At 57.1% G+C, this 25,661-nt stretch overlaps 1 protein-coding gene and 1 non-coding gene across 5 annotated transcripts; one reads left to right on the top strand and one right to left on the bottom strand.

Moving 5' to 3' along the window:
- Positions 1 to 956: 956 nt before the first annotated feature.
- Positions 957 to 20,782, top strand: Cdc42ep4 (CDC42 effector protein 4). Of its 4 annotated transcripts, none has more exons than XM_026411708.2 (2): positions 957 to 1,087; positions 18,058 to 20,782. In XM_026411708.2, the coding sequence occupies exon 2, from the start codon at positions 18,150 to 18,152 to the stop codon at positions 19,218 to 19,220; it is 1,071 nt and encodes a 356-aa protein (XP_026267493.1). In that variant the 5' UTR covers positions 957 to 1,087; positions 18,058 to 18,149; the 3' UTR covers positions 19,221 to 20,782. The 4 variants fall into 4 exon arrangements, with proteins under 4 accessions (XP_026267493.1, XP_026267494.1, XP_026267495.1 ...); XM_026411709.2 differs by lacking the exon at positions 957 to 1,087 and adding an exon at positions 1,761 to 2,081; XM_026411710.2 differs by lacking the exon at positions 957 to 1,087 and adding an exon at positions 13,083 to 13,502.
- A 4,320-nt stretch (positions 20,783 to 25,102) lies between these two features.
- On the bottom strand, positions 25,103 to 25,175 carry Trnaa-ugc (transfer RNA alanine (anticodon UGC)). Its single transcript has one exon. It is a non-coding gene; the product is annotated as a tRNA-Ala (tRNA).
- Between the last annotated feature and the right edge of the window lie 486 nt (positions 25,176 to 25,661).

Below are 25,661 nucleotides of genomic sequence, written 5' to 3'. Positions count from 1 at the left end.
TTTAGATTGTCTGAGCTGGTTGTTCTCACGTGGCAGAAGAAAAGGGAGAAGTGCAGTCGTGAGAAGGCGGTGTTTCCAGAGGAAGCCGGAGAGGGGACGAGGGACCAGTGGCCAACTGGGGGAAGGGAGCCCGGGCGGGTCCACCCCCCACTTCCTTTGAACTGCTAATGGCAAAGGAGCTTTCACTTTGTGTTGGCTTTGCCTTCCTTCTGTTGAATACTTCACCGGACGCCTTTATTACTTTGGTAACGATCATTCATAACTAGAAACTATGCCCCTAAAAAGAGCCCAAAGCCTGCTTTCTCATAGGATTCGGGTTAGGACTCCGGCGTCCTCTTTAACGTTTCCCTGGAGCAAGGGTTAGCCTCAGTGGATATTTGGGAGGCAGAGCCCGCAGACTAGGGCCTCACAGGGATCACAGACGGGTCATCCGCCCGAAACCCTTCTTACATCCAGTCCGGGCCTGGCCTCGGGCCGGCCGCTCCCCCCGTCCGCAGTTTCCAGTAAGAGTCTGGGACGGAATCCACCGCCTGCCGGCGCCCGCCAGGCCGGGGGCCAGGAGGTGGGTAGCGGGTCCCCGAGGGAGCGGGAGGCAAAAACGCCACCCCTGCTGGGGATTCTGGCTTCTTGCCATTGTTCAAAATGGGGAAGAACCTTCGGAAGGCTTCGCACTGGCCCTCGGAAGGAGACGTGTTCCCGACCCTGGGGACCCCAAGTGAGGGTTGGAGGCTGGAGCGCAGAAAGGTGGGAGGCTCCGAAGCTCGGCCCGCCCAGGATACCCCACATGGAACGGTGAAAGTCTCAGGCTTTCAGATTTGAACAGAAGAGGCGGAGCGGCCCGGCCCGAAGCTCCGACGGCCATTGGCTGTGGCAGAGCTGTGACATCAGCGCCGAGGGGCGCTAGAGGGAGGGCGCGGGAGGAGCCTGGAAGGGGAGTGTCCGCGCTGCTCCCAGCCCGGAGAGCCCGAAAGCCCGAGGGAAACCAGCGCCGGCGCTGACATGGGCCGCCAGCCCGGCTGCCCAGCGGAGCCCACCGAGGGGAGCGCACAGCCGCGCCAACCCCACTCCCGGGGCTCTGGGGACCAAGGTAGGCGACGCACACCCCTCCGGCCTTGACAGCCGCGCAAGGCCCTGCTGGGCTCGAGCCCCACTAAGGGGCGGAGAGCATTGAAAGAGGGGGCCGTTGCTTGGGGAGAAGGACGCAGAGACCCTCGGTCTTCGGCGTCCGCCCGGGAGAGGCGGGCTGCGGGTGGGGAGGCGGCGGGGCTGCTCGGGTGCTGGGAACCGGAGCCGCTCACCGCGTTCCAGAAGAGCGGGGTTTGGGGAGCTGGGGGTGGCAGAGAGCCCGGCGCAGCGTCTCGGGGACTCAATTTCCTCTCCCCAGATGGAGACTCCCGGGTCTGGCGAAGGGCGCTGCTCAGGGAGGGGTGAGGGGCAGGTTTCTAAGGTCCACCCTCTTGCCCAGGAATGGGGTGTGTGTCGCTGTGGGCAGGAGCACAACAATCGGCGGCGCGCAGCTCGCGGTCTGCGCGAGGGGGGCGTGTGCGCGCCGAGTTCTCCATGAATAAGAACCGAATTCTTGGCCTGGAGTGCCAGAGGCGTGTACACGCGCTCGCGTACTCACACTGCGGTACACGCCGCCCAGTGTCACCGAGCTGGGGAGAACCGAGGGAAGGAGCTGCCTGGAAGGGAACGGCCCAGGGAACAAATTCTCTCCCCCGCCTCCCGCGAGCCCTTCCTCCGCCCCGCCAGGCCCCAGCCCCGCCCGCCGCCTCCCAGGACTTGGAGGCCAAGGCCGCGAGAGGCCAGGGCTCCTGGAAGGGGTGGGGCCCAGCCGAGCTGGGGCCCTCTTTGGATCGGGGAGACGGCTTCGCGCGGAGCCCGCAGCCGGGTGCTCCTGGAGCACGGCGCTGGCGACTGGTTAATGTTTTAACCACCTGCTTGGGGCGGTGGAGCCCCGGATCGCGGTCTCAGGCTCCGCCCCCTCCCTGGAGCGCCCCCATCCGGAGGAACAAAACTGCCCCCCGCGGTGGGGCGTCCGCAGGACCTGCCGCGCTGGCTGGGGATCCCGGCGGCCGCGGGTGAGTGGGGGCCCGGTCGCGAGCGCTAGGCGGGAGCCCGGGCTGGAGGGCTGCGCTGGATTTGGCGCCGCTTCCTGGGAGAGGAGTGTGTGTGAGAGAGAGAAAGAGAGGGAGAGAGTGAGCGAGGGGGGAGAGGGAGCAGAGCGAGCACACTGAGGCTGGCTGAGGGGGAGGGGTGCTCTCTGCTAACTCAAACCAGGTTCCTGGTGTTTGTCCGATGAGATCTGCGGCCTGGGCTTTGGAAGTTTTCCTTTTCTCCCTGGGAGAATGGAGGGGAAATACAATGCTTTCTCTTTGCTCGTCGGAGAACTTCTCCCCCTCCAACACCCCCACCCTTATAATCTGCTGGGCTCCCACTTCCCTCGCTGGGTCCAAGGTGCCCAGGTAGCCGCGCTGTTGAATGGGGAGTCCTTGGGGGGGGGTCCCTTTGCTGTGAAGCCCCCTACCCTTTCTAGAGGGTTAGGGTGATAGAGGGAGACTGTCTCCATCCTTACCCCCAGCAACCATCTGTCCTGCCGCGGGAGTGTAAACAAGGAGGGGCCGGGGGGCAGGGGCCTCCTGCAGCGCAACTTCTTTGCACAGTCTGGGTTTCTAATAACTCTGCAGCAGCCCCCGCCCCCTTTCTGAGGCTGGGGTGGAGGAGGGGACCACCGGCAGGATGGACTGAATTTTAAGAGAACAAAGAACAGGGCACAAAGAACGGGGAAGCTGAGCTGCGGGTTTCTTCCAGAAATGGGGGGGGGGGGTTGCTGGAGCCAAGCCAGGGGGCCCAGGCAACCCCAGGGCCCTGAGGCAATAATGTAGCTTCCAGTAGGATCCTGGGCGGTAACATCCCTGCTGGGGTCGTGTGGGACCCGCTGGCATCAGCTGCCTGGTGTGAGCCACCCATGTGACTGACTGATTAGCTGGTTTATCTCTGAACTTGGACTTTGCCCCTCCACTCCTTGAGGACTGCTGCTTCTTCCCACAGTGAACCCTGGGGATACCCAGGCTTCCCTGGTTTTCCCAGAGATCCTGGTGACCCTGCAGGACTAGGGAGGGGCCGTGTGATGTGATAAAGTGAGCCTGCTCCCAAGTTGTGGTTTTTGGGTGACTCTCAACCGCTCTTAGGACACCCACAGTTCACAGGGTCCCTGCTCACCGAGGACCTGTGCTGTGTGGTTGGCACCTTTGCCCCAGGCTTTCTTCCACTTTCTGGGGTTTTCTTCCTTTCTGTCAACCCACTTTCCCCCTCCCTACCCCATTTCTTTTTCAGACATGCCCACCCACCAGTGTTTGCCCCATTCCAAAGTGTGTACCCAACCTGCTTCTGTCCTCTTGCCTTGGAACTGGCAGTCCAGGCTCCCAGTCTGGAGACCAGGAAGTGACAACCAAATGAGGTCTCAGCTCTTTTTAAGGCAGGGGGTAAGAGGTGAGCAAATGTTGACCTGGGAGAGGACCACTTCAGGGCTTCTGCCGAAGGCCTCGGAGGTTCCAGCCCCCTCCACCTTTGGAGTTAGTTGTTGATTGATTTCTGTGTCCAGGACAAGCTGTTCCCAGCTGTGACAGTTAAGGTGTTTGATATGGCCTCTCTCGCTTCTTTATCTCTCCCCTCCCACATCCACCCCCAATTTGGGTTGAGAGCAGAAGGGTCTGAAGCCATTGTGTTGAGAATTTCTGTGGGGTGTCACCTCCACCCTGCCCTGGCTGGACATCCCACAGACTCGGTCTCACAGACTCAGAGGCGCTTGTCCCTGTGTGGGGAGGGAGGAGTCTGTCCCTCCTAGGAACAGGAGAGCTGGGTTGATGCCAGAGATAAGGCTGGGGGTGGAGAGCGGGTTGAGCAATCTCTCCCTGGGAGCGGGGCTGACCTAGGTCCTCTGACCTCTGCACTGGAGGCTTTACCTGGGCCTTGGGGAAGGGACCAAGTCCCAGAGCGAGGGGCACTTCAAGGGATAGTCTGGTGGAGTGTTCCAGCCACCAACACTGGCCAGTACTGTGAGGTGCTCCTGGAGGGCTGGGCCCGCCGGTGCCAGCCTTCTCTGGACAGGAACCTGGACAGTAGTTAGGGAGGGACTCCGAGTGACAGGGCACAGCCCTTTGTTGCTTCCAGTCTTTTTGGAGGAAGTTTAGCCAGTAGTTTCCCCGCGTTCCCGCTCACCAGGCCCCCGAAGCCCCCGCTTAAATGCGGAACCTCTTGCTTCCAGCTTAGGAACCCCAGTGTCTCCCCCAGCTCGAAGCTCTGACTCCCTGCCAGAGTGGCAGTGCGGGCATCTGAAGCCCTCTTTTGCCTAAAACACCCACCTCCCAGGCTGAGGAGGGGTCTCCCTTTGGGGGCTCAGGTGAGAGTTTCTGGGAGGGTGTTGTGAGTGCCTGCTGGTGTTTGTCCTTCCGTCATCCCAGGGCTCTGAAAAACAAGAGTGCTTCTCAGGGTGAAGACCCCAAGGCACCTCAATGCTTGGCCCCCCACCCTTAGCCTTGGCCTTGATGGTGCCGATGAGGACGGCTGGAGCAGCCTCCAGTTCCCTGCGGGAGTCTCTGCTCTCTCCCTTCACCTGTGCGGTCACTGGACTTGGTCTGAGACCCCAGCTTTGAATCTCCCCCGAAGTGACAGTGCCCCTCTTTCCTCTGTGCCCTACATGCTTCTGCCCTCCGGTTCCACTGGGTACAACTGTCTTTTCCCTCCTTCCCCCAGGATGGAGTTCAAGCCTTGGTCAAATGCTAGAGGGCTAGTGAGTCCCAAGGAGCCCAGGAGGAACCCCCGGGGGCCAGCAGCACAGTGTGCAGATGCCTCTCAGGAGGGTTGTGTAGGTGCAGAGGAGGCGGCTGTGTTATTGCTGGTGGCACCCGGGGTCTCTCGGATTCCTGAGTTATCTCTTACCCTTAACCTGGAAGAAAAGGGGGGTGTTTCTCTTTTCTCTGCCTTACCATCCTTATCAAACTGGAATCAGAAGTAGCTGAAGTCCTGCCTGAGAGAAGCCAGGCTTCTCCATCCCGCTGCACCAAGAGCTGAAAGGTGACGAAGGCAGAAACACTGAGACCAGGAAGAAGCCTGGCCAGGCTTCCAGAAGCACTGCCGGAGTGGGCCGTAACGGGAGGGCAGAGTCTAGGCTGGGCTTCAGTGGCTTGGAGGGTCCTTTCCCCGCTACAGATAATCTGAGGGACGCTGGAATTTAGAAAAAGCTCCCTGGAGCCTTTTGGATTAGGCGTCCCCAGGTACGTGCCCTGGGCGGATACTGTGTGCTGTTTGAGCTTGGCGGGGTGATAGCCAGGGTGTTGCTGGGTATGCCGACGTCTCCTCACACCTCGCAGACATGGAGTGCCTGTGTCCACCCATGGTGCAGCTCAGCTTCCCGGGTGCAGCCTGGTTCACCCGCATGGTCACTCTCGGCCGTCCGTGATGTTAGCAATTGCTCCAAAGCTAATGAGGAAACCGAGGCACTAGGAGCTTCCTGGTGTGGTGAGCCAGCATGTCACCCGGGAACCAGCCCTCTCTGTGGGGAGCCGGGACCCAGAATGTCACTTTACTCCCCACACCACCACCGAGCGCCAAGCTCTTAGGGGAGGTGAGGTGAAACCAATCAAGGCCCCTCTGATCCGATTTCAGGTGCAGCCTGCTTGCTTCTGAGATGGGGATGGGGAGGAGCCCTGCTGTGGGCAGGACCACCTCTCCCAGGTGCGGGACACCTGCCCTGCCCTGCTTCCCGCCTCCCCTGGCTCTTCCTTCTGTGAGGGTGGCTAGCGGGATCCGGGAAACACACGTTTCCAGGAAGGGCCCTGTAAACAAGGGAAGCTGCCGGATGTCCTTGAGTCACTGGCTCCTTCTTCTTGGCTCCTTGGTGGGTTGTCATTTCCGGTCACTCCCAGGCCCTGGCTCCTTTCTCGTCCGTTCTCTGAGCGGTTGGAATCCTCAGGCAGTGAGTAAGGGAAGCTTTCTCTTTGGCTCACCTCCTTCCCCTGGTTCAAGGCAGGTGGTTCTGGGATGAGGATGGAAGTGAGTTCAGGAGTGGAGGGCATGGGGTTTTCAGCCTGGGAAGATTTTAACCGGAAATTATATGCAAACCTATGTGCCTCCCGTGGGTGTTCATGCAGCCTTAGCCTCATCAGATCTCCAAGGCCTGGGTCCCAGCAGAGCGCACCATCCCCCACCGCACCCACATTATTGCTTATGCCGGAGTGGGAAAGGCCCAGAGTTCAGAATCGGGCAGATCTAGGCTCTTCTCTCACCTCTGTTCTTACCAACTGTGTGACTTGGGTGAATCATTGAACTCTCTAAGCCTTCCTGTTCTTATCTGCAAGGTCGGGGGGACAATGATCATACTGCCTGGGATTGTTGGAAAGAATAGATGAGAAGGCTTCCTAATGCTCAGGACGGTGTATTTCACCTGAGTACCAAAAAGCAGTTTAATCAAAATAAGCCATCCATCCTGTGCAGGTTGCTAAGACAAGGCTGGGTAATTGCTACTCCTTTCTCATACTCCTCCTCCGTGACCTGTGGCCCTGGGTGGTTATCACGTGCTGTAGGGACTGTCCCCCTGAGGCTGGGGGACAGCATTTACAACAGCATTCCCAGAGTAGGTTCCTCAGCTCAGCACCTTGGTATCGGCCAGGACCCACTCAGCCTGTGGATCCGAAGATCTCTTCATTCCAAGGCACTGTTTGGACCAGGTTGGGCTCCCTCTTTTATATTTGCCCACGACGAAAGGGCGAATTAGCCAAGCCATGGTCTGCTTTCCCACAACCCAGCCTGGCTGAGTTATTGACATCGATTTCCTATCAACTGAGAGAATGGTAATTTCTGAAGATGGTGGAGACTCTCTGTAGGAATCCACTGGTGAGCATGCCCATTAAGGGCACTAGCCCAAGGACAGCACTGGGGACAGGCATACTGTGGGGAGCCAGGTGGGCTCATATAACTTTAGCTTTTCCGGGAACTGCATTTTACAAACTAAAGAAAGGTGGATTAAAAAAAAAAATTAACCCAGTACATCTAAAATAATGTCACTTCCCTGCAATCATAAATTATTAATATGCAAATTATTAAATACTAGTAATTTTAATTAACATTATTTAATCAATAATTGATTTAATTAGTTAATATTGTTTTTATATGAAGACTTCCAAATTCAGCATGTATTTTACATGGAAAACACATTTCAGTTTATTTAACTGAAGACCTATCTCAGAGCCTTGTGCGTGCTAGCAAATGCTCTGTCACTGAGCTACATTCCCAATCCCCCTCCCTTTTTCTCTTTTGTGGTATTGAGGATTGAACCTAGGGGCATTAAAGCATTGAGCTATGTCCCAGATCCACCCCCCCCCCATTTTTTTTTTTTTTTATTTTGAGACAGGATCTCTCCAAGTCACCCAACCTGGCCTTGAACTTGTGATTCTCCTGCCTCAGTCTTAGGAATCCATGAAAAGACACAGACCAGAATACACTTTTAAGAAATGTTTACCTCATTACTAATCAAAGAAATGCGAATTACATACCATAGTTGTGTGCCACTGTGCCCAGCTCTTTTGCAATTTAAAGTATTTCTAAACTCCATCTGGAAGACTACCTAGATTAAAAAAGCAAAAAAAGTTCAAGTAGGGATAATACCCTACCAGATGCTCAAAAGATATTGTCCATAGTGATATTCTAGACCTGGTTTAGAAATAAACAGAGCAACAAACAGAACACACGTGGAAACAGGCCCGAGCCTGGAGGTGTCATCGGGAGTTGCACACGTGGTAAGGTAGCATCTGTTGCTTTGATTACATTTTAAAACAGCCGATTTTATAAGGGAACAGGAACTCAAATTAGTATGGGTCCTTTAAAATTTTTTAAGTCATAGACATCTCTGGTTTGGGATATTCCCTTCCTAGTATTCCCCCCCCCCCAGTGGTTTTTTAAAAAATTATTTATTTCCTGGTAGTTTAGAAAAGGTGAAAATATTCATAAACTCAAGGATAGGAAAGATCTTTAACGTTTCCATGATATTAAAGCCGGAATCCCTACAGCAGATTTGACCATGTAAATAAGTAGTAAGCACTATGTAGAAGAAGACTGTGAAATTACCAAAATAGAAACAGGCGTATGATAAGTTTGCAGAAAATATCTGTAAACTATGGTGAAGATGTAAGCTTTAATATTTACCGAGGTCATATAAATCCTTTGGAATATGTGAAGTTCCCACCTCACAGTAGAAGAGGCTTCAACTAGCTATCCACAGAGAGAAGATACAGATGACCAGAAGACACTTTAAAAAAAAAAATGCACACCTACATGAATAATCAAAGAAATGCAAATTACAGGTTTGGAGGGAAGAGTAGTTTTTGTTTTGTTTTTTGTTGTTGTTTTTGCTACTCTAAATTCAATGAAAGAAAATGGAGTCTGATGTTAGACCCCGTCATCCTGTGTTGTTAGGACTAGAACTTGGCCAAACCTTCTGAAAAACGCTAAACAACAGTAATTTTTGTCCAGGAAATAAAGAGCAGGCATGTTCAACTGAAAGGGTGGTTACAAAGTCTCACCAGGCTGAAGCACCCTCAGCCTTACCAAGTGAACAGGAGGTAAAGATGAGAGTGTAAGGACTCCTCTGAAAGAGTGTAGTGTGATTTGTTAACATGCAAATACTTTCACTGCAACGTGAACAATGGTTGGCTTTGTCTCACCGTCTACAATGGGAAGTGCCACTTGTATAATAAGAGGGAAAATGTCAAGCTCAGCACTATCCCTTGGAAGTGTCTCTGAGGCTCTGTGTGAAATTTACATGTTAATGGCTGCATTTTTGTTCTTGATTTTTTGCCTTTCGGGAGTTGGAGCCCAGGGTCTCTCCCATCTAAGCCAGGGCTCTTCCACTACCCCAGCCCTGATAGCTAGCTACATTTGAGAAAGCACAAACCAACAGGGGAAATGAACATTTTATTTACCCTAACCTATTCAGAATATTATTTGAGCCTGTGATCAATATGAACTCATGAAGGAGGTATCTTGTATTCTCGTTCTCATACTGTCTCCGAAGCCCGGCAGGTACTGTACACGGTACCACGTGTCACTCTGGACTGGCCACATTTCAAGTGCCCAGTAGCCAGGTGCAGCTGGTGGCCGCCATGTTGTATGGCCCAGGTGTGAATTATTGAATAACTCAGTGGCGGCAGAAAATGGAAGTCACAGAGAAGTTCTGGCTTGGACTCTTGCTTTCTTCTGTGCCCTGTTTACCCTTGAGCCTGCTCTGACGGATGCACCCCCCTCCCCTGTGGCCTGCTGTTCCCTGTGGCCCGAGCGGGGATGCCCAGGGAATGTGCATGCTCGCAGCTCTGGAAGCCTTGTAGTGACTTCTGGGACTTGTTCACTTTCTCTTCCAGGAAGGGTCACACCAAAGCAGAGGATGTTTATCTTTAGGAAGCGGGGTGTGCCCCAGTGTGGCCCGGCAGTGGCTGGTCCAGATCGACTGGCTGGCAGGGAAGGCGGAGCTGGTGCCCAGCCTGGAGGTTCCGAGAGCAGGGTTTGGTCAGGGCTCCCGTCCTCCTCCTCCTCCTCCTCCTCCTCCTCCTTGGTACTGGAACCACCAAGGAGCTCAGGTGAAGCTTGCAGCAGGGCCTGTGCGGTTCCATTCCTAAGCAAAATGGGGGTGTTCTGGCTTCTGCTTCCCGTGATCCCCTCCACCTCTCGCCTCCCAGGGAGTCAGAACACTGGGAGGATCCTGCTGGAGGAGGTTGCCGAGCAGCCATCCTCGGGGACGACTCTAACGGGGAGACGTGAAGTAAGCCTGGGTTCCCAGGGTGTGCGATACACAGCCTCTAGAAGCCCGCCCCACCCTCCTTCTCAGCTGTGGACATCTGCAGAGGCCAGGCAGGAGCACCTCCTGCCTAAGCCGTGGGCCCTGAGTCGGCCAGAAGTGGGCTCACATCCCCTCGCAGAAGCTGTGGGGGGAGTGAGGGATGTGCCCACCTGAGCCTTCGCTTCCCTTTCTGCCGAATTGGGGCAATCATGGCTCACTCCTTACAAGGTTGCTTTGAGGCTCAGAAGCACACATTTCTTTTGTCCCCAGACAGCGCCTGGCACTCTGCACCCACCCAGTAAAGGAGAGCTGTTGACAGTCCTGCTTTCTCTGCACATGGCCAGAGGCCGGGTGCCAGTTGCCCTTGCGTGACCCCCCAGGGGCCCCTTCTTGTTTTCTCTGCCTCTTTTCGGTGATGGGTGCAGCCGAGCTGGCTGGAGGACTGGCAGAAGCCAAGCCTCACCTGCTCGGGATCTTTCTGACCGAGTCCCACTGTTCCGTGGGAGGCCGGCCTCCAGCTTGGAGCTTCAGTGTCACTGGACAGAGGCCAGTCTCCGGTGGGTGGGAGGGATAGCTATCACTCACCTCCTGCTCAGCCCAGGACGCTCAGGATCAGGAAGCAGCTGCTGGGGAACAAGTTCTCCTTTTGAGGGAGTCTTAACTCTCCCCGTTCCCCCGACACCAGATTGCTATAGATGACCCACTTTCTCCTCCCAGGCAACGTAAACAAGGACCGAATAAACACGTCCAACTTGGGTGTCTGCGGGGGAGGGGGAGGAAGAAGACAGACCTCGGTGGCCATTGGGAAGGAGAAGGAGAGCAAATGAATGGCCAGGGACGCCTGTTCACGTCCCCAGCCGCTGGGCCCGAGAACTGGAGAGCCTCAGGTGGTCTTGAAATTGAAATCTTTTTTTTCCCCAGTATTGGGAGTCGACCCCAGGGCCTCTAACATTTTAGGCAAACCTTCTACCCCAGAGCATCCCCAGCCCCTTTTAGTTTTTTTTGAGACAAGGTCTTGCTAAGTCGCTAACTCACCATGCTCCCGCCTGGGTCTCCCAAGTCACTGGGATGACAGGCATGTGTCACTGCCCCCAGATGTCGAATCAATAGCATGTGTGGATGTGTCCCCCTGGACACAGCTCCGTTGCTGAATCCTACTTGTTTGAGAGAACTTGGCCATAGTCCTGGGGTCACTGGGACTCTGAGCAGTCCTTGGACTAGGGTGCTGTTCCCCAGGACTAGGGTGCTGGTAGAGGGAAGGCCTTCCACTCCCCTTGGCTAGCTCTTACTTTGGGCAAGATGGCGCCTGACGTGGAAGGTCTGGTGCCTGGCTGTGAGCAGTGCAGGTATTGTCTCGCAGCAAGAGACTTGGGCTCTTGTGTCACCTGGGTCCCTTGCCAGCTCTGGCTTGGGCAACTCACCTCCTTGCCCCACAGCCTCCTCAAGGCCACTGGGTTGGATAATCTCTGGCCCAGTGAGAGCTGCATTGAACCCCCTCCACCCCACCGCCTGCGAGGCTGCGTGAGGAAATCACTGGGATATGGAGAGGACGCAGCAGAATGTTGACAGCTGCCCTTTGATCTGCAGAGAGGGTTGGTGACAGGACCCACCCAGGACTCCAAAATCCACAGGTGCTCAAATCCTGAACTTGAAATGGTGTGACGTTTGCATATCACCTATGCACGTCCACCTATGTGCTTCAGTTTGCCTCTGGGTTCCTGGTGACACTATAGAACATGAACACTTGTGTCATCGCTGTGTCACCGTTGGACAGTGTCCAGGAGAGGTTTGGTTTTCTTTTGACCTGGTTTGACGGGAGGTTCATCCAGTCCACAGATGTGGGATCCACAGATATAGGATGCCAACCATATATTAATTAAAAATGAAAACGTACCAATGTGTAAATTGACAACAGACACCTATGTGATCTTTAAAGACTGCTCGCGCGCGTACATGCGCACGTGCCTGTGAGTCAGGTGTTTTTTATGTGACTCGCCCGCACTTTTATAGTCCATCCCTATTTTAGTGCATGCAGTGGGCAGTAAGCCCTGGCTTGAATTCATGACCTAGGTCAAGTCCTCGATTTGGTCTCTCCATCTCTGGAAGGATGACCTCACCATCCCCAGGTATAATCACGGAGCTGTTTCAGGTTCCCATCCTGGGCTTCTAGTTTTTGCTTTGTAACTGTGGCTGTTCGGGCTCGAAATGTCTCCAGGGCAAGGACCTTAAACTCCTTGCACACGTTTTCAAGTAAGAAGGCCTTTCGGAGGTGTGCGTGGGGCTAAAGATCCCAGTGGTTCTGAAGTCAGCTGGGTCCCCTGCAGTCAGCCCCCCTCGGCCTGACGCACTGTTTGAATAAAACACTCTTCTGCCTTCGCCAGGCCTTCTTGTCTTTGCCGGCTCCAGGCCTGCGAGTGTTCCAGAAAGTACCTGATCTTTCTGGGGTGACAAAAGGCAGAGCCACTAGCCTTTACAGACAGGTGAGTCCCAGGACACACTGAGCCGCCTTGGGTAGCAGAATGCCTCCCGTTTTGGCAAAGTTGAGTTCTGCCCCCACCCGGCTGGTGAGACCCAACCCTGGGCCCTCAGCAACCCTGGAGTCCCTGCTTCCAACACCTGCCCTGAACGCATCCCCGGCCTCCGCCTTAGCCAACCCATGTCCTGAGCCCTCTCCTCTTTTCCCTAAACTCCCACAACAGCCCGACCACATTCCCGCCTCTTTTCCCCTGTAAAATCAATGGCAGGAGCTTCCAGGTACAAGCTGCCAGGGAATGACCCGTTTTCTTCAGGCACCCAGAATGGCACCCAGACTCCTCACCTGGTCTGACATGGAAGGCCGTGTGTGGCCTGACTCTGGGCCAGGTGGTCTTTCATACTAGCCCTTAAGCACTGTGGTCAGCTCCCACCTCAGGGCCTTTGCATGTGCTGCCCTTCCCCTAGACGTTGTTGACACGGCCGGCTCCTCATTGCTCAGTTCTTAGCCTGTGATGCTTTCCTCAGAGGACCTCCCCTCGCCTCCTCACACTCACAGCACCCCATTTCCCCGGCCACAAGGGTATGCTTTATTTACAGCTTTGAACCTCAGTCCCACCCACCCGCACCTCTCTACACACAGGAATATAGCAGTGTCATTTCCGCTGCTTTATTCTCCAGAACCTAATCGACTACCATCGTCCCTCGGAATCCAGGGGCATGGGTTCCAGGACCCCCTCAGATAACAAAATCCAAGGATGCTCAAGACTCTTCTGCAGAGTGTCCTGGTGTTGGCAGAGAAGCTGGCCATGTCCTTGGCACAGGGCCTCCCAGATCCTTCCACCAGCCCTGGGTGACTTAGGACACCCAACACCGTCAGCACATCGTGCACGTAGTCGTTACACAGTGTTGCTCAGCGGAAGCCCACAAGGAGTAGGAAGCCCATTCGCATTCAGTGCAGACAAGTTTTTTTCCCACCAAATATTTTCAGCCAGTGGTTGGTTCAGGCTGTGGATTGGAACCCCCCGGGCATGGAGTCTGTGCATGTGGACGTGTGGCTGTTGGAGACCTGCAATAAGTAGGGCGACGAATGAATGGAGAGGGAATGTGAGCCTCTTGCAGCCGGTGGTGCGCGTCACGACTGAAGTCAGGCCGTGCCAAGGCCCTTTGCCCTACTGTCCAGCCACGTCGCTTGGAGCCGGTATTGGACCAATGGTTGGAAACCCAGGGGCGGCTGCCCTCAGTGTGGGCGTTGGAGCATGTGAACTCCGGGTCCTGGGTTAGGCGGGGGTCAGCGGCAGAGTGGGAGGCCGGCCTGCCTGTCCCAGGAGAGATGAGGGCTGGATCCTGTGCCAGGGCCGGGTCGCTGCCTGGGCATTTGGAGTGGGATGCGTGGGTTCATCTTGTACCCTCTGTCTCAGGAGGGCCTGCTGGGCCGGCTGATCTGGGAGGGTGGCCAGAGGTCCAGGCGAGTGTTGCCACCCACGGTCTCAGGGGCCGAGCAGAGGGTGTGGCCGGCGAGGCCCAGCCAGGAAGAGCTGCTACTCTGGGGAAGGTTCTGTGGTCAGGGCACAGAGGGTGGAGGAATCGGCCCTCAGCACCCAGGACGGCGTTCTGCTCTCCTTACCCCGCAGGGGTGTGGGATGTGGCTTCAGGGTGGAGTGAGTGCGCCCCACAGGGCTAGGCTCTGGGGAGTGGCCGCTGGTGGTGGTGTCACTGGGCAGCCTATTTTAGCTGCTTCCCCGGGCTGAGTCACAGTGCTTAGCAACACCCCTCCCGAAGCCGCAGCTCCTGAGGCCAGTCCTCTTCCAGGTGGCCCCTAAGGCCCCGCTCCAGGACCTGCCCAGGCTCGGCTGGAGCAAAGGCTCTCAGACCCTTCCGGCCATCTCCTCACCCCCAGGGGTGCTGTTAGGAACTCGGGACAGTGAGACCAAGGTCGCGAAACTGCCCTGTCGTGAGCTGCTGCTGGCCCTGAAGCCAGCTGCCTATCCCGTCCCCCCGAGCGGAGGCTTTGGGACACCAGAGCCCCGACCCCAGGCTGTGGCTCCATCGAGGCCCCAGGTCTCAGGACCCTCCTGATGGATGTCCAGGATGGTTTGTCACAGGCCACGGCCTGCTACCCATGCCCTAGGAGTGGGACCTCAGGAAGGAGGGATCTTGGGCAGACCCGCCCGTCTCAGTCTCTGGTGTGGGCTGAAGGGGATCCTGGGGCGGGCTCCGTAGCTGGCCCAGGTTGGGGGGGCATGAATGTGGCAGGCCACACACCGTTCCCCTGTGACCCTGCCCTGTAGCCCTACTTGCTCCCTCTGGGTGGCCACAGAGCTCACCAGGGGTACTCTCTGCATTGCTCACTTCAGATGGGAAACCACAGTGCTTGCCGGTCCTCCGGGCCTGGGAATTTTTGCTGTCACAGTGAAACCCTGTCGCAACCCTGGAGTTCACAGCACGGACTCCCACCCCATTCTGACCCTGACACCCCCTCCTGCCCCTTCCGTGTTTACCTCTTAAATAATATCAATATCCATCTGTTTTCTTTTCCTTTTTTTTTTTTTTTTGTACTGGGATTGAGCCCAGGAGCACTTAACCACTGAGCTGCATCCTGGCCCTTTTTAACTTTTTTTTTTTTTTAATTTTGAGACAGGGTCTCCTTAAGTTGCCCAGGCTGACTTAGGATCTGCCTGCCTCGGTCTCCCCCCTTTCTGGAACTGTAGGCCTGGGCCACCGTGCAGTGACATGTCTCAGGAGCAGTTCTGACCCCTCAGGGACACAGGGCTAGGTCTGAAGACTGGGTTGTCAAGGCAGGGGGAATGGATGCTGTTGGCATCTGGTGGGCAGAGGCCATGATTCCTGGGAGCGTCCCAGCCTGCAGAGAACTGCCCCAAACCCAAACAAAAACTGTCCACTCCAAAGCCTGGGCACTGTTGGAGCTAGCTCTGGGATTATGCAAGAACTTTCCCGAGGCAGCAGCCGGCTCCTCCCTTCTCTGGGTCCCCTGGCCGGCCCTGGGGGGAGCACTCGATAGGTGGCCATCACTGAATGGCCTGGGGTGGGCAGAGGCGCACAGGAGCTGGGGCTTCAGCCTGGGGCGTCAACCCAGATGACTCACCCGGCTTCAGTGAACTGTTCGCTCAAGCATGGATGAAAGAGCTGCCCTGGGTGTCCCTTCCAGCGATTAGAGACGCCAGCGTTCTGTGAGCACGACTGGGAGCTGGCAGGTGGAAGCCCTGGTGTCAGAAGCCGAAAGGATCCGCAGGGGTCGCATTGAAGCTGCTTATATTTCCTTCTGTGTCCAGCATGACCCATGCAGGCCCTACCTTCCCTTTCTCTTTTGAGCCAAAAGGTTTTCCTCAAAGTTTGGCCCATGACTGGCCCAGGGTTCACCTGTGGTGTGGACGGGTTGGTCAGCCATGGCCCCTGGGCCAAATCCATTCTGCTCTCTGGTTTTGTAAATAAATGTGGGTTTTGCTTTGGTTTTTTACCTTTGGTATAAAGGATGCAGCCTGGGAACAGTCATGAAAGAGGTGCCCAGGGCAAGGTATTGGGGGCCTGGCACACTCTAATGTCCCAGCACTCCATGTCACCAGCACTGCCATTCTGGTAAATAAAATTTTGTAGGGACACATGTGTCTGGTGGTTTGCATATTGGCTATGCTCCCCCCACACACTGGGGATTGAACCCAGGGGCACTGGAGACCAGTTCTCACTCAGTTGCTTGGGGTCTCACTAAGTTGCTGAGGCTGGCTTTGAACTTGCAACCCTCCTGCCTCAGCCTCCTGAGCCACTCAGATTACAGACGTGAGCCACTGCACCTGGCTTATGGCTGTTTTTTCTCTAAGACAGAATTCAGTAGCCGTGGCAAAGACTATATCAGCTACAGAGATGAAAACATTGGTTCTCTGGTCCTGAACAGAGTGTTTGCTGAGCCCTGATCAGGCTCTTCAATGTCTGTCTAGAGGCGGAGGCAGGACAGGAAGGAGCCAGAGGACAGGGAGGATGCTGGTTGGGGTTCAGGCATGTTAACTTGCTTGAGTGTCTGATGGGAGGAGGGAGAGCCGGCCCATCCGAGGGTCACCTCAAGGCCTCCTGGGAGAGCCCTCTCTGGCTCTGCGGCGTGTCCCTGAGAACTCGGTGCTAGCTGGAGCGTGAGCGGTATCTAGGGCATGGTGAGGGACACTCTGCCGGTCGGGGAGGCCATCAGACTGGGCTGCAGGGACTTAGGTGGAATGAGAGTGTGGGGGGAGGGTGTCCCAAGGCACAGAGGTCAGGGTGGGAGCCCCGGAGCTGTGCCACGGGCTGAAGTGAAGACAGAAGCTGAGAAACTGGGGGTCCTAGGAGGGCGGGAGAGAGGTGTGTGACTTTCCAAGGACAATTGAAGACCAAATAGGTGGCACCCAGGACTAGACAGAAAGCAGGACACAGACCCACAGGAGCCCTGAGGAAGCTCAGAGGACAGGTCTCAGTTCAGGCAGGGGCGGGGAGGACTGGCCCTGGCTACACCCTGGGGAGCCTCGCCTGAGCCTGGGGGTGTTGGGGCCCAGAGGGTGGGCTGCTGCCACAGGACAGCCCCCAGTGCAGACGCTGGAGGGCTGGCCTTGAGGGAGGGGTGGGCGGTCCCTGGATCCAGGGGATCACTTGGATGTGAGATCCTGGGGGACAGTTTTGTTTTAGCCAAGTGAAGGAAGGACAGCAGGACCAGGAAGGAGGAGGGACCACCCAGGCCCTGCCCCCTGTTCTGAGGGGTGCAGAGTGAAGGGTGGGCCTGGAACCCTGTGTCAGCAGGGCCTCGCCCGCCTCCCCCACCTTGCTGTGTTAGGGCTCTGCACCTGTCTCCCCCACCCTACCCAGGGGTAGTGCCTCTGGGGAGAAGAGGGCTGGTTTGGCCTTGACTCTGAACTGGAGCTTGGCCCTTGCCGTGAGCTCTCCTGAGCCCCCTCTGTTGTTTGGATTTCTAGTTATCTTCACCCAAGGGTCTGCAGGTTCTACAGGGACTACATCATTTGGGGTCTAGTCCTTGTCTCCCTGTGTCCCTAATAACTACAGAAAGTGGGAGAGGTTCTCCTTATCTTGAGCTCCCTGAATGATCCTGAGCAAAGACCGCGGGGCCCCTCGCTGGAGATGCCTGGGCAGGATCTTCATTTATAGGTACCCAGCAAGGACTAGGAGGCCAGGGAGCTGGTTCTGTGGGTGCTGGACACCCCACCCCAATTCTGATTCAGAAAGACAGCCGGGCCGCCCACGCATATGGAGGTACCAAGCAGCGTCTCCGTCTCCTGGGGCCCGTCTTAACCACTCCCTTCTCTCTGAGGACTGTGACTCAAGCTGAGGTGTCCACCAACTTCATAGGGATGGGGGTAGACAGCAGAAAGAACTTTCAGCATGTCTCCAGACCGCCTTCCTGGGAATCCCTGGGCACCTTGACGCCCTTGACCCCTGCACTGTTTGTTCTAGTAGCAGCCTGGTTTGGTGAGGGGCGGAGATGGGGAGGCATTGTCCTTTAACAGATGATTTGTTTCTCAGGTTTCAGGAAAAATGTGTCTCTGGCTTACTGAACTCTAACCAGATTTGCAAAATCGCTCCTCTGCCCCGGGAGACCGCGGATGGAGAAACGGGCAGCGTTTTGAAATGGCTGGCTGGGTTGTGGAGCATCGTCTAGTGTTTTTTTGCAGGGGAGCTGGCTTTAAGTGACAGCCCCGTGGCAGATGGGCTTTGGTGCTGGTGGCCAGCTGTGCTAACCCCTGCCTCCTGTCTGCTTTCAGCCCTATGATCTCCGCGTCCTCCCCTGCTCCACCTGCCGGACTTGGACTTCAGCCCTGACCTCCGGAGGGTGCGCCTCCCTCCCACCGGCAAGATGCCCATCCTCAAGCAACTGGTGTCCAGCTCCATGCACTCCAAGCGCCGCTCCCGCCTGGACCTCACAGCTGAGATGATCAGCGCTCCGCTGGGTGACTTCCGTCACACCATGCACGTGGGCCGGGCTGGGGACGCCTTTGGGGACACGTCCTTCCTCAACAGCAAGAAAGGTGAGCCCGACGGAGAGTCTCTGGATGAACAGGCCTCCACGTCATCTTCCAAACGCAGCCTCCTGTCCCGGAAGTTCCGGGGCAGCAAGCGGTCTCAGTCGGTGACCCGGGGGGACCGGGAGCAGAGAGACATGCTGGGCTCCCTGCGCGAGTCGGCACTCTTTGTCAAGAATGCCATGTCCCTGCCCCAGCTCAACGAGAAGGATGCTGCGGAGAAGGGCTCCAGCAAGCTGCCCAAGAGCCTGTCGTCCAGCCCCGTGAAGAAGCTGGGTGCCGGAGAGGGCAGCGGGGAGGAGGCGGGCGCGGGGGACCTGGGTCCCCGGCGGAACGGGGCAGTGGCTCCCTACCCCCCTGACCCCCTGCTGGATGAGCAGGCCTTCGGGGACCTGACGGATCTGCCCGTGGTGCCCAAGGCCAGCTACGGGCTGAAGCACGCCGAGTCCATCCTGTCCTTCCACATCGACCTGGGGCCCTCCATGCTGGGCGACGTCCTCAGCATCATGGACAAAGAGGAGTGGGACCCGGAGGAGGACGGGGGCGGCTACCGTGAAGAAGAAGGCCTCGGGGGCAGCGCCCAGGGCCCCCCGGTGGCCGAGGCGGCCCCTCCCCTGGTGAGGCAGGACGGCAAGGGCGGCCCAGACTTGGCCCCGCTGCCCTCCCACGCTCTGGAGGACGAGGGGTGGGCGGCGGCTGCCCCCAGCCCCAGCTCGGCCCGCAGCGTGGGCAGCCACACCACGAGGGACAGCAGCTCCCTCTCCAGCTGCACGTCGGGTGTCCTGGAGGAGCGCAGCCCGGCCATCAGGGGCCCAGACAGGGCCCGGGTCACCCTCCCCAGGCAGCCCGACAAGGAGCTGTCCTTCATGGACGAGGAGGAGGAGGAGGACGAGATCCGAGTGTGAGCCTGTGGGCAGGTCGCCGCTCCTGGGAGCTCTGGGGCTGCGTGTTTCTCTCTGCCCCCTCCCCACTGTGACCTTTGTGTGACCTTTGACCTTACCATGCGGGGGGGGGGGCACCCAGAGCCTCCCTGGACCTCGCGGATGAGGGGCACCGGCCGAGCCCTCCAGGACTTGGGGCCCGAGGAGGCCCAGGGCCCACAGGAGGGGCTTGCCTGGCTTTGCGTCGCGACCCGCAGCTGCAGAGGCCCGCTGTGTTCTTGTAGCAGGAGTCGTTTTTCCTCTCGCCTCCCTCTCCTCCAGCCTGGCCTCACATGGATGCCAGATGTCAACCTGAGTTCCTGCCACGCGCAGCCACGCGGGTCACCAGAGGCAGCCTCTGCTCCAGGGCCAAGGACACTGGACGCCCCTTCCTCTCAATGGGGCCTCGTGCAGCAGGAGGAAGGGGGCGCTCACAAGTCCCTCCCCTGACTCCTGCCCCGGAAGCCTGGAGCCCCTGGGAGCAGGCTGGAGCAGGACAGCCAGCTGGACACTGAGCACAGCCCCTTCCTGGGAGCGGGGGCAGGGGTGGGGGGCGCAGAAGGAGAGCCCCAGGATGACACTAGGAACAGGGCTGGGGCCGAGCCCTTTGGTTGTATTTGTCCTTTGTTATTATCATGTTCAGATCCCATAGAGAGCAACATCAGGAACTGTCCCTAGGCTGCCACCAGAAGGAAAATGCAATCTTTTTTAGAAAACCTTTTTACTCCTTCTTCTGGAAATTCAGGGGCCGTCAGCACACTCAACGTCTGGGGCCGGTCCTGTGGCAAAGAACCCAGCCCGACTCCAGCGATAGGGGGTAGGAGTGGCTCTTGTTCCTGCCCCTGCCCCATGTAGGAAAGTTCTGGAAAATGATTGTTAAAGAAAAAAATAACACATCCTTGAGGGGGAGCTGTGTCCCTGCAGCTGCCCGGGGCCCCCCCCAGGGTTCTTCCCCTTCCTGCCTCAGGCTCCTCCCCCACTGCCAGGCCAGGAGGTTGCCAGATTTAGCAAAAGCAAAACACAAACCAGAAGGCTGGGTTCATTTGAGTTTCAGGTAAACAAAGACTTGGTTTTGAGTACCAGTGTCCCCCTGTAACATCTGGAACATTCTTACACTGAACAGTCCTGTGCTGTCTTTCTGAAGCTCAGATTCTCACTCTGCCTCCCTCAGTCTTCCCCAGAAGACCGAGGAGAAGCCTGAGAAGGAGCCCCAGGGGGGACAGCCGGTTATTTTTCTGTCCTGGGAACAGGCTGACCCACTGCCTGGTCTCTGGCCCGCAGGAGGGGGGAAGAGCGCTAACTACAACAGGGGGCCTGGGCCAGTCTGGCGGATGCACCCGCGTCCCCGGGCTGGCCGGACCCCGACTCTGAGACACTAACCTGGTGCGACCCAGCGCCCCTGGGTGCTCCTGTTTCCGTAGCTTAGCTCCCGAGATGGGCGAGCTGGCAGTGGGTAGGCTGCCCACCCGCGGTCCTGAAACCCCATCCAGTCAGCTCCAGACTTTAAAACTGTATTTTCTTTTTCATGATATTGTTAAAGCAGCAAGAAGACATTAAAAAAAAAAAAAAAAAAAAAAAAAAAAAACAGCCCTCCAGCGTGCCTGTGTTTGTCTCTGCGCTTTGGGGGGCTTACTTCAGGATGGGGGGGACTGTCAGGAGTTCTGGGGCTGCCGGTGCAGCTTCCCTCTGACCCTGGGGGCCGTCCCCTCCCCTGTGGCACTGCAAACACGGGAGCCCCTTGGAAGGACAGGTCTCCTGAGCCCCCTGCCTGGTGGCCCTCCGGGCTCTGGAACCCTGGTACTGTTGGCCAGTTGGGGGCCTTGGTCACTGAGCCTCTGCGCACCTCCTCGTCCCGCTCTTTCGAAGCTGGTGTGGACGCTCTTTCGAAGCTGGTGTGGACGCTGCGTAACAGGAGCTGTTTGATGGAGTGAGGGGCCGTGTTCTCCTGGGCCTCCCACTTAGCTCCCCTCCCCCTTCCTTCTGGAGAGCCCCACCCCCACCCCCTGGGGGCATGCTCTCCCTTCAGTCCTGCTGCTCAGGGAGGTAGCATCTCTCCTCCTGTCACCATTTCCCAGGTGAAGAAATGTGCTTTGACAGGCCGACGGCTGCGTCTCCGAAGTCGCCGATTAACCAGAGTTGGAATCAGAACATCATTGATCCCCAGCCCCTGCCCCTCACACCCCCCAAAGCTTCACGGCCTTGGGTGCCCCCTGCCCCCAGGCTACCTCACCCCCTTGCTCTCCTCGGCCAGGGCTGCTCTGAGGAGGGAGCATGGCCTGGGCAGGCCCTGCTCCTGTCCTGAAACGCGGGAAGCCCTGCCCTTCTCCCCCAGGCACCTCCTCCCGGGGAAGCAGTCAGAGGCATAATTAAGTGTCGCCCAGGTCCCTCCACCCAGACAGTCTCAGTAGAGCTGATGAAGGATGTGGCCAGGCGGTGCGGGGTGCAGTGGCCCCCAGGGAAGGAGAGTGACAGGGAGCAGGGCTGGGGCACACAAGGACAGCCCAGCCCAGGTGATGGGGCTGCCACCTGGCTCAGACGTGCTGTTGGAGGGAGGCACTTCAGGTGAGGCCCGGGAAGGTGCAGCCGAGGGCCGTGAGTGGGGCTGTCCCTCCGGACGGTGTGAATCCAGGGGAAAAGCCACCTCACCCACAGGGACTGGCCCAGGATTTTTTTAAGTTGGTGAATTATAATTACCAGTGGGAGAATCCAGGGTTCTCAGCCCAGTATCTGTATTGACCACCATGGGAAGCCACCACCAGGGACCCGCAGGGAGACCCCGAGGCTGCTCGCATAGAGCTCCACCTGTGGTTTGCCCAGTTCCACCAGGTGGCCTCGGGGCCAGTTGCTTTCCCTCTCTGAGCGGCTTCGGTTCCTCCACCTTCAGAATTAGGTGCTGTCCAGTGGTCTTCAGTTTTTTGTTTGCTTGTATCAGGGATTGACCCCAGGGGCGCCTAGCCACAGAGCCACCTCCCTAGCCCTTTTTCATTTTGAGACAGGGTCTTGCTAGGTTGCAGAGGCCAGCCTTGAACTTGCAATCTTCCTGCCCCATCCTGAGTTGCTGGGATGACAGGTGGGTGCTGCCGCTCGCCCCTGGCTGTTCACGGCTTATGACAGGAGCTTCTCCTGCGTTGAGGCCAGGTGTTGAGCTCTGTAGACCAAGCCGGTGTTCCCTGGGTGGGTGGGCTCGGGGTCCTCCCTCTTCCCTCCCCATGCCCTTGGTCCTGAGACGCACCCGAGATAGCAGACACTGAGTGTCTCAGCTTAATGGTGTTCCGTGGGGACCCTCCTACCTGGACAACTCAAAGCAGGACCGGCAGCTGATTCCGGGTGACCATGCAGTGATTTTAATTCAGCTCTCAGCCAACATTTCCCCAAAACTGAGGGGACCCAAAGCCGCTGGCCCATTGAGGAAGCTGCCTGCCCCGCCCAGGCCCACCTCCTCCATCCCCACCCCCTGCTCCCATGGGGCACCTCCTGTTTGGTTCTGTGAGCGCGATGGCGGCTGCATGTGTTCACAGTCGCGACTGCCGCGTGCGAGGTGCTGGTCTCCGCACAGGCCCCATTTAAAGCTCCTCACAACTCAGTGAGGTCCACGCTCTTCCTGTGGGCCCCGATTTACGGGTGGGGCCGCTCAAGGAGAAGGAACTGGGGCACCCCAGGGGCTGGTCAATGGAGTGTCCAGGTGCAGCCCAGGCCTGGGCTCCAGTGCCCTTCCTCAGGATCACTAGTCCTCCCGCCTGATGACCTCCCCTCTGGGACCTGGAGTGACCAGGTGGGGCCAGTGCCTGGTGGGGCCTCGCAGGACAGAGGCCCAGCTGCAGCACTCCCGGGAGACCCACCTCCCTCCCACCCGGCTGCTGGCCCTGCCCTTGCCAAGTTCACTTCCGTCTCTGTCACACAGGACCAGAGCTGCCATGGAGGCTGTCCCACATGGTGTTCACCTTTGACCCTATTGTCACCTGTACCCAAGCCACCCCTCCTCTCCACCAAGGCTGTGACACGTTCCCAGGGGAACCCAGGATGGCAGATATCTGAGGAATTCTTCAGCTCCTGCCCGTGGTTTAGAGATGGGCAGGGCAGTCCCAGGTGGAGATGGCTGGCATCTTTGGCTCTGGCCTGGCAGGGGAGGGCCAGCTGCGGGGGTGGACCCATGGGCCCACGGCGGGGGCGGCGGGGAGATGCCAGGACTGGGGCAAGATGGAGCGGCCGGGCTCAGGTGTTTGCCACACTCCCGGCCCCTCCTGGGCTGCCCCTGAGGCTGGACCCTTGCAGGACAGCCTTTCCACCCGTGGGCAGGCCCCCTCCCTGGCACGCCCCTCACCTGAGCCGTTAACCTGGGCACAATTCACTCCTGGGCCCTGAGGCCCCATTGGAGATGCAGGAAAGAAAGTTAGGAATAAAAATGGAAGGCTTCCCTCCCCCTTCCCCTTTGCAGTCTTCTGCAGGCCCCGTGGCTCCCGGCCAACCGACAGATGGGAGTCGGGAGAGAAGGTTTGGGAGGAGGGAGCAGCGTTCCCAGGCAGATGGATGTCAGTGGTTTGGCCTTGGAACCTGTTGCCCCCACCCGAGGCCAGGCTTGTTCTTCCAAAGGGAGACGCCCAGGAGTGGCCTCAGGAGCCCAGGGTGGCCGCCTTCCTCGCAGGAATCCAACCCCAGTGACCCTTGGCACGTGGAAAAATATCTACCAAGGCCACAGGGATGGACTGCATTTTATTTTCCTTCTGTGCCCTGTTTTGTTCCAGAAAGTTCTGGAGGCGGTCTACAGAGATAATCAACTACAATAGGACAAAAATAGATGAGAGCGAGAACAAGGCAGGAACCATCGGTGCAACCCACCGGGGGCGGGGCCGAGGAAGCCTCTCAGGTGGGCCACCCACCGCAGTTCTCAGAGGCAGGCTGCACCCGGGGCTCTGAGCTTCCTGTTGGTCAAAGCAAAGAGGGCAACTAGCCGGCTTCAAGACTCACAAGGTCACGATGAACCCAGAAGCAGATGGACGCTTCCTAACACTAAGGTCTAAAAGCAATCCATGAGGCCTGGGGAGGGCCAAGGTCACATTCCAGGCCAAGGTCTCAGCCGAGGTCTCCAAATACAGAGCAGCGGACTGAATGTTTACATTGTCAACATCTTAACCATCCCCCTGGAGGTGGGGACTTCAGGAGGTCATGGAGGTCATGAGTGTGGAGCCCTTGTGAATAGAATTAGTATCCTTGGAAAAGAGGCCCCAGGCCATGCCACACCTGTAATCCCAGTGACTCTGGAGGCTGAGGCAGGAGGATCGAAAATTCAGGCCAGGCTAGAAAACTTAGTGAGATCACATCTCAAAATAAAAGTGGACTGGGGATGTAGCTCAGGGGTGTAGTGGTAGAGGCTGGCCTTAAACTTGGGATCTTCTTGCTTCAGCCTCCCCACTTGCTGGGATTAGAGCTGTACACCATCATGCTAGGCCAAGTCACATTTTTTTATTTAAAGCATGAAAAAGATTTGTGGAGTCCCGTGAGGAAAAGGATATATCCTTACCTTATCAATCACCTGCATGACTGAGAAAATCAGCACCTTTTTTTCACTAATAGAGGGCCACTGTGTGGGTACACTTGAGGAGTGGCTGAATAGGAAAAGCTTTCTTTCTTCTTTTTTGGGGGGTGGGTACAGGGATTGTACAGCCACATCCCCAACCCTCTTTATTTTAAGACAAGGTCTCCCTAAGTTGCTTAGGACCTCACTAAATTGCTTGAACTTGCAATCCTCCTGCCTCAGCCTCCTGAGTCCTTGGGATTACAAGCATGTGCCACCGAACCCGGCTGCATAGGACAACCTTTCTAATTCCACATCCTAAAATCAAAGGAAGGAAGTCATTGAAGTGCTTTTTTTGTGGTGCTGGGAATTGAACCCGGGGTCTTCTGCATGCAAGGCAAGCGCTCTACCAACTGAGCTACACCCCAGCCCAGAAGGAAGGCATTGAGAAGTCGGCCGCCCAAGGCCTGCCCTCTGTCCTCTCCTGGCTGACCAGAAAGACGGCCCTGAGCAATAGCACTTCCTCCCCTTCTTTCTTCCTTACTTCCTCCCTCCTCCTCGCCTGCCCCCTTCTATACTGAGAATTGAGCCTCGGTCCTGCACATGCTAACCACGTCTCTGCCACTGAACCACATCCACCCCACCCCACATATTCCACCCCACTATTTTTTTTTATTGATTTGTTTATTTGTTATTGATTTACAGTGGGGACACCCCCAGCTACACCCCTAAGTCCTTTCCTTACTTTGTTCTTTTAACTTTTTCTGGTGGTGCTGGGGATGGAACCCTGGGCCTTGGGCATGCCAGGCAAGCGCTCTACCATCTGAGCTATATCCCCAGCCCCTTAATTTTTGAGTCAGGGTCTTGCTAAATTCCCTGGGGCCAGCCTTGAATTTGTAATCCTCCTGCCTCAG

The sequence above is a fragment of the Urocitellus parryii genome, chromosome 7, assembly GCF_045843805.1.
Source record: "Urocitellus parryii isolate mUroPar1 chromosome 7, mUroPar1.hap1, whole genome shotgun sequence".
In the NCBI taxonomy this organism is placed as follows: domain Eukaryota; kingdom Metazoa; phylum Chordata; class Mammalia; order Rodentia; family Sciuridae; genus Urocitellus; species Urocitellus parryii.
This window is presented reverse-complemented; position numbering and strand designations above follow the sequence as displayed.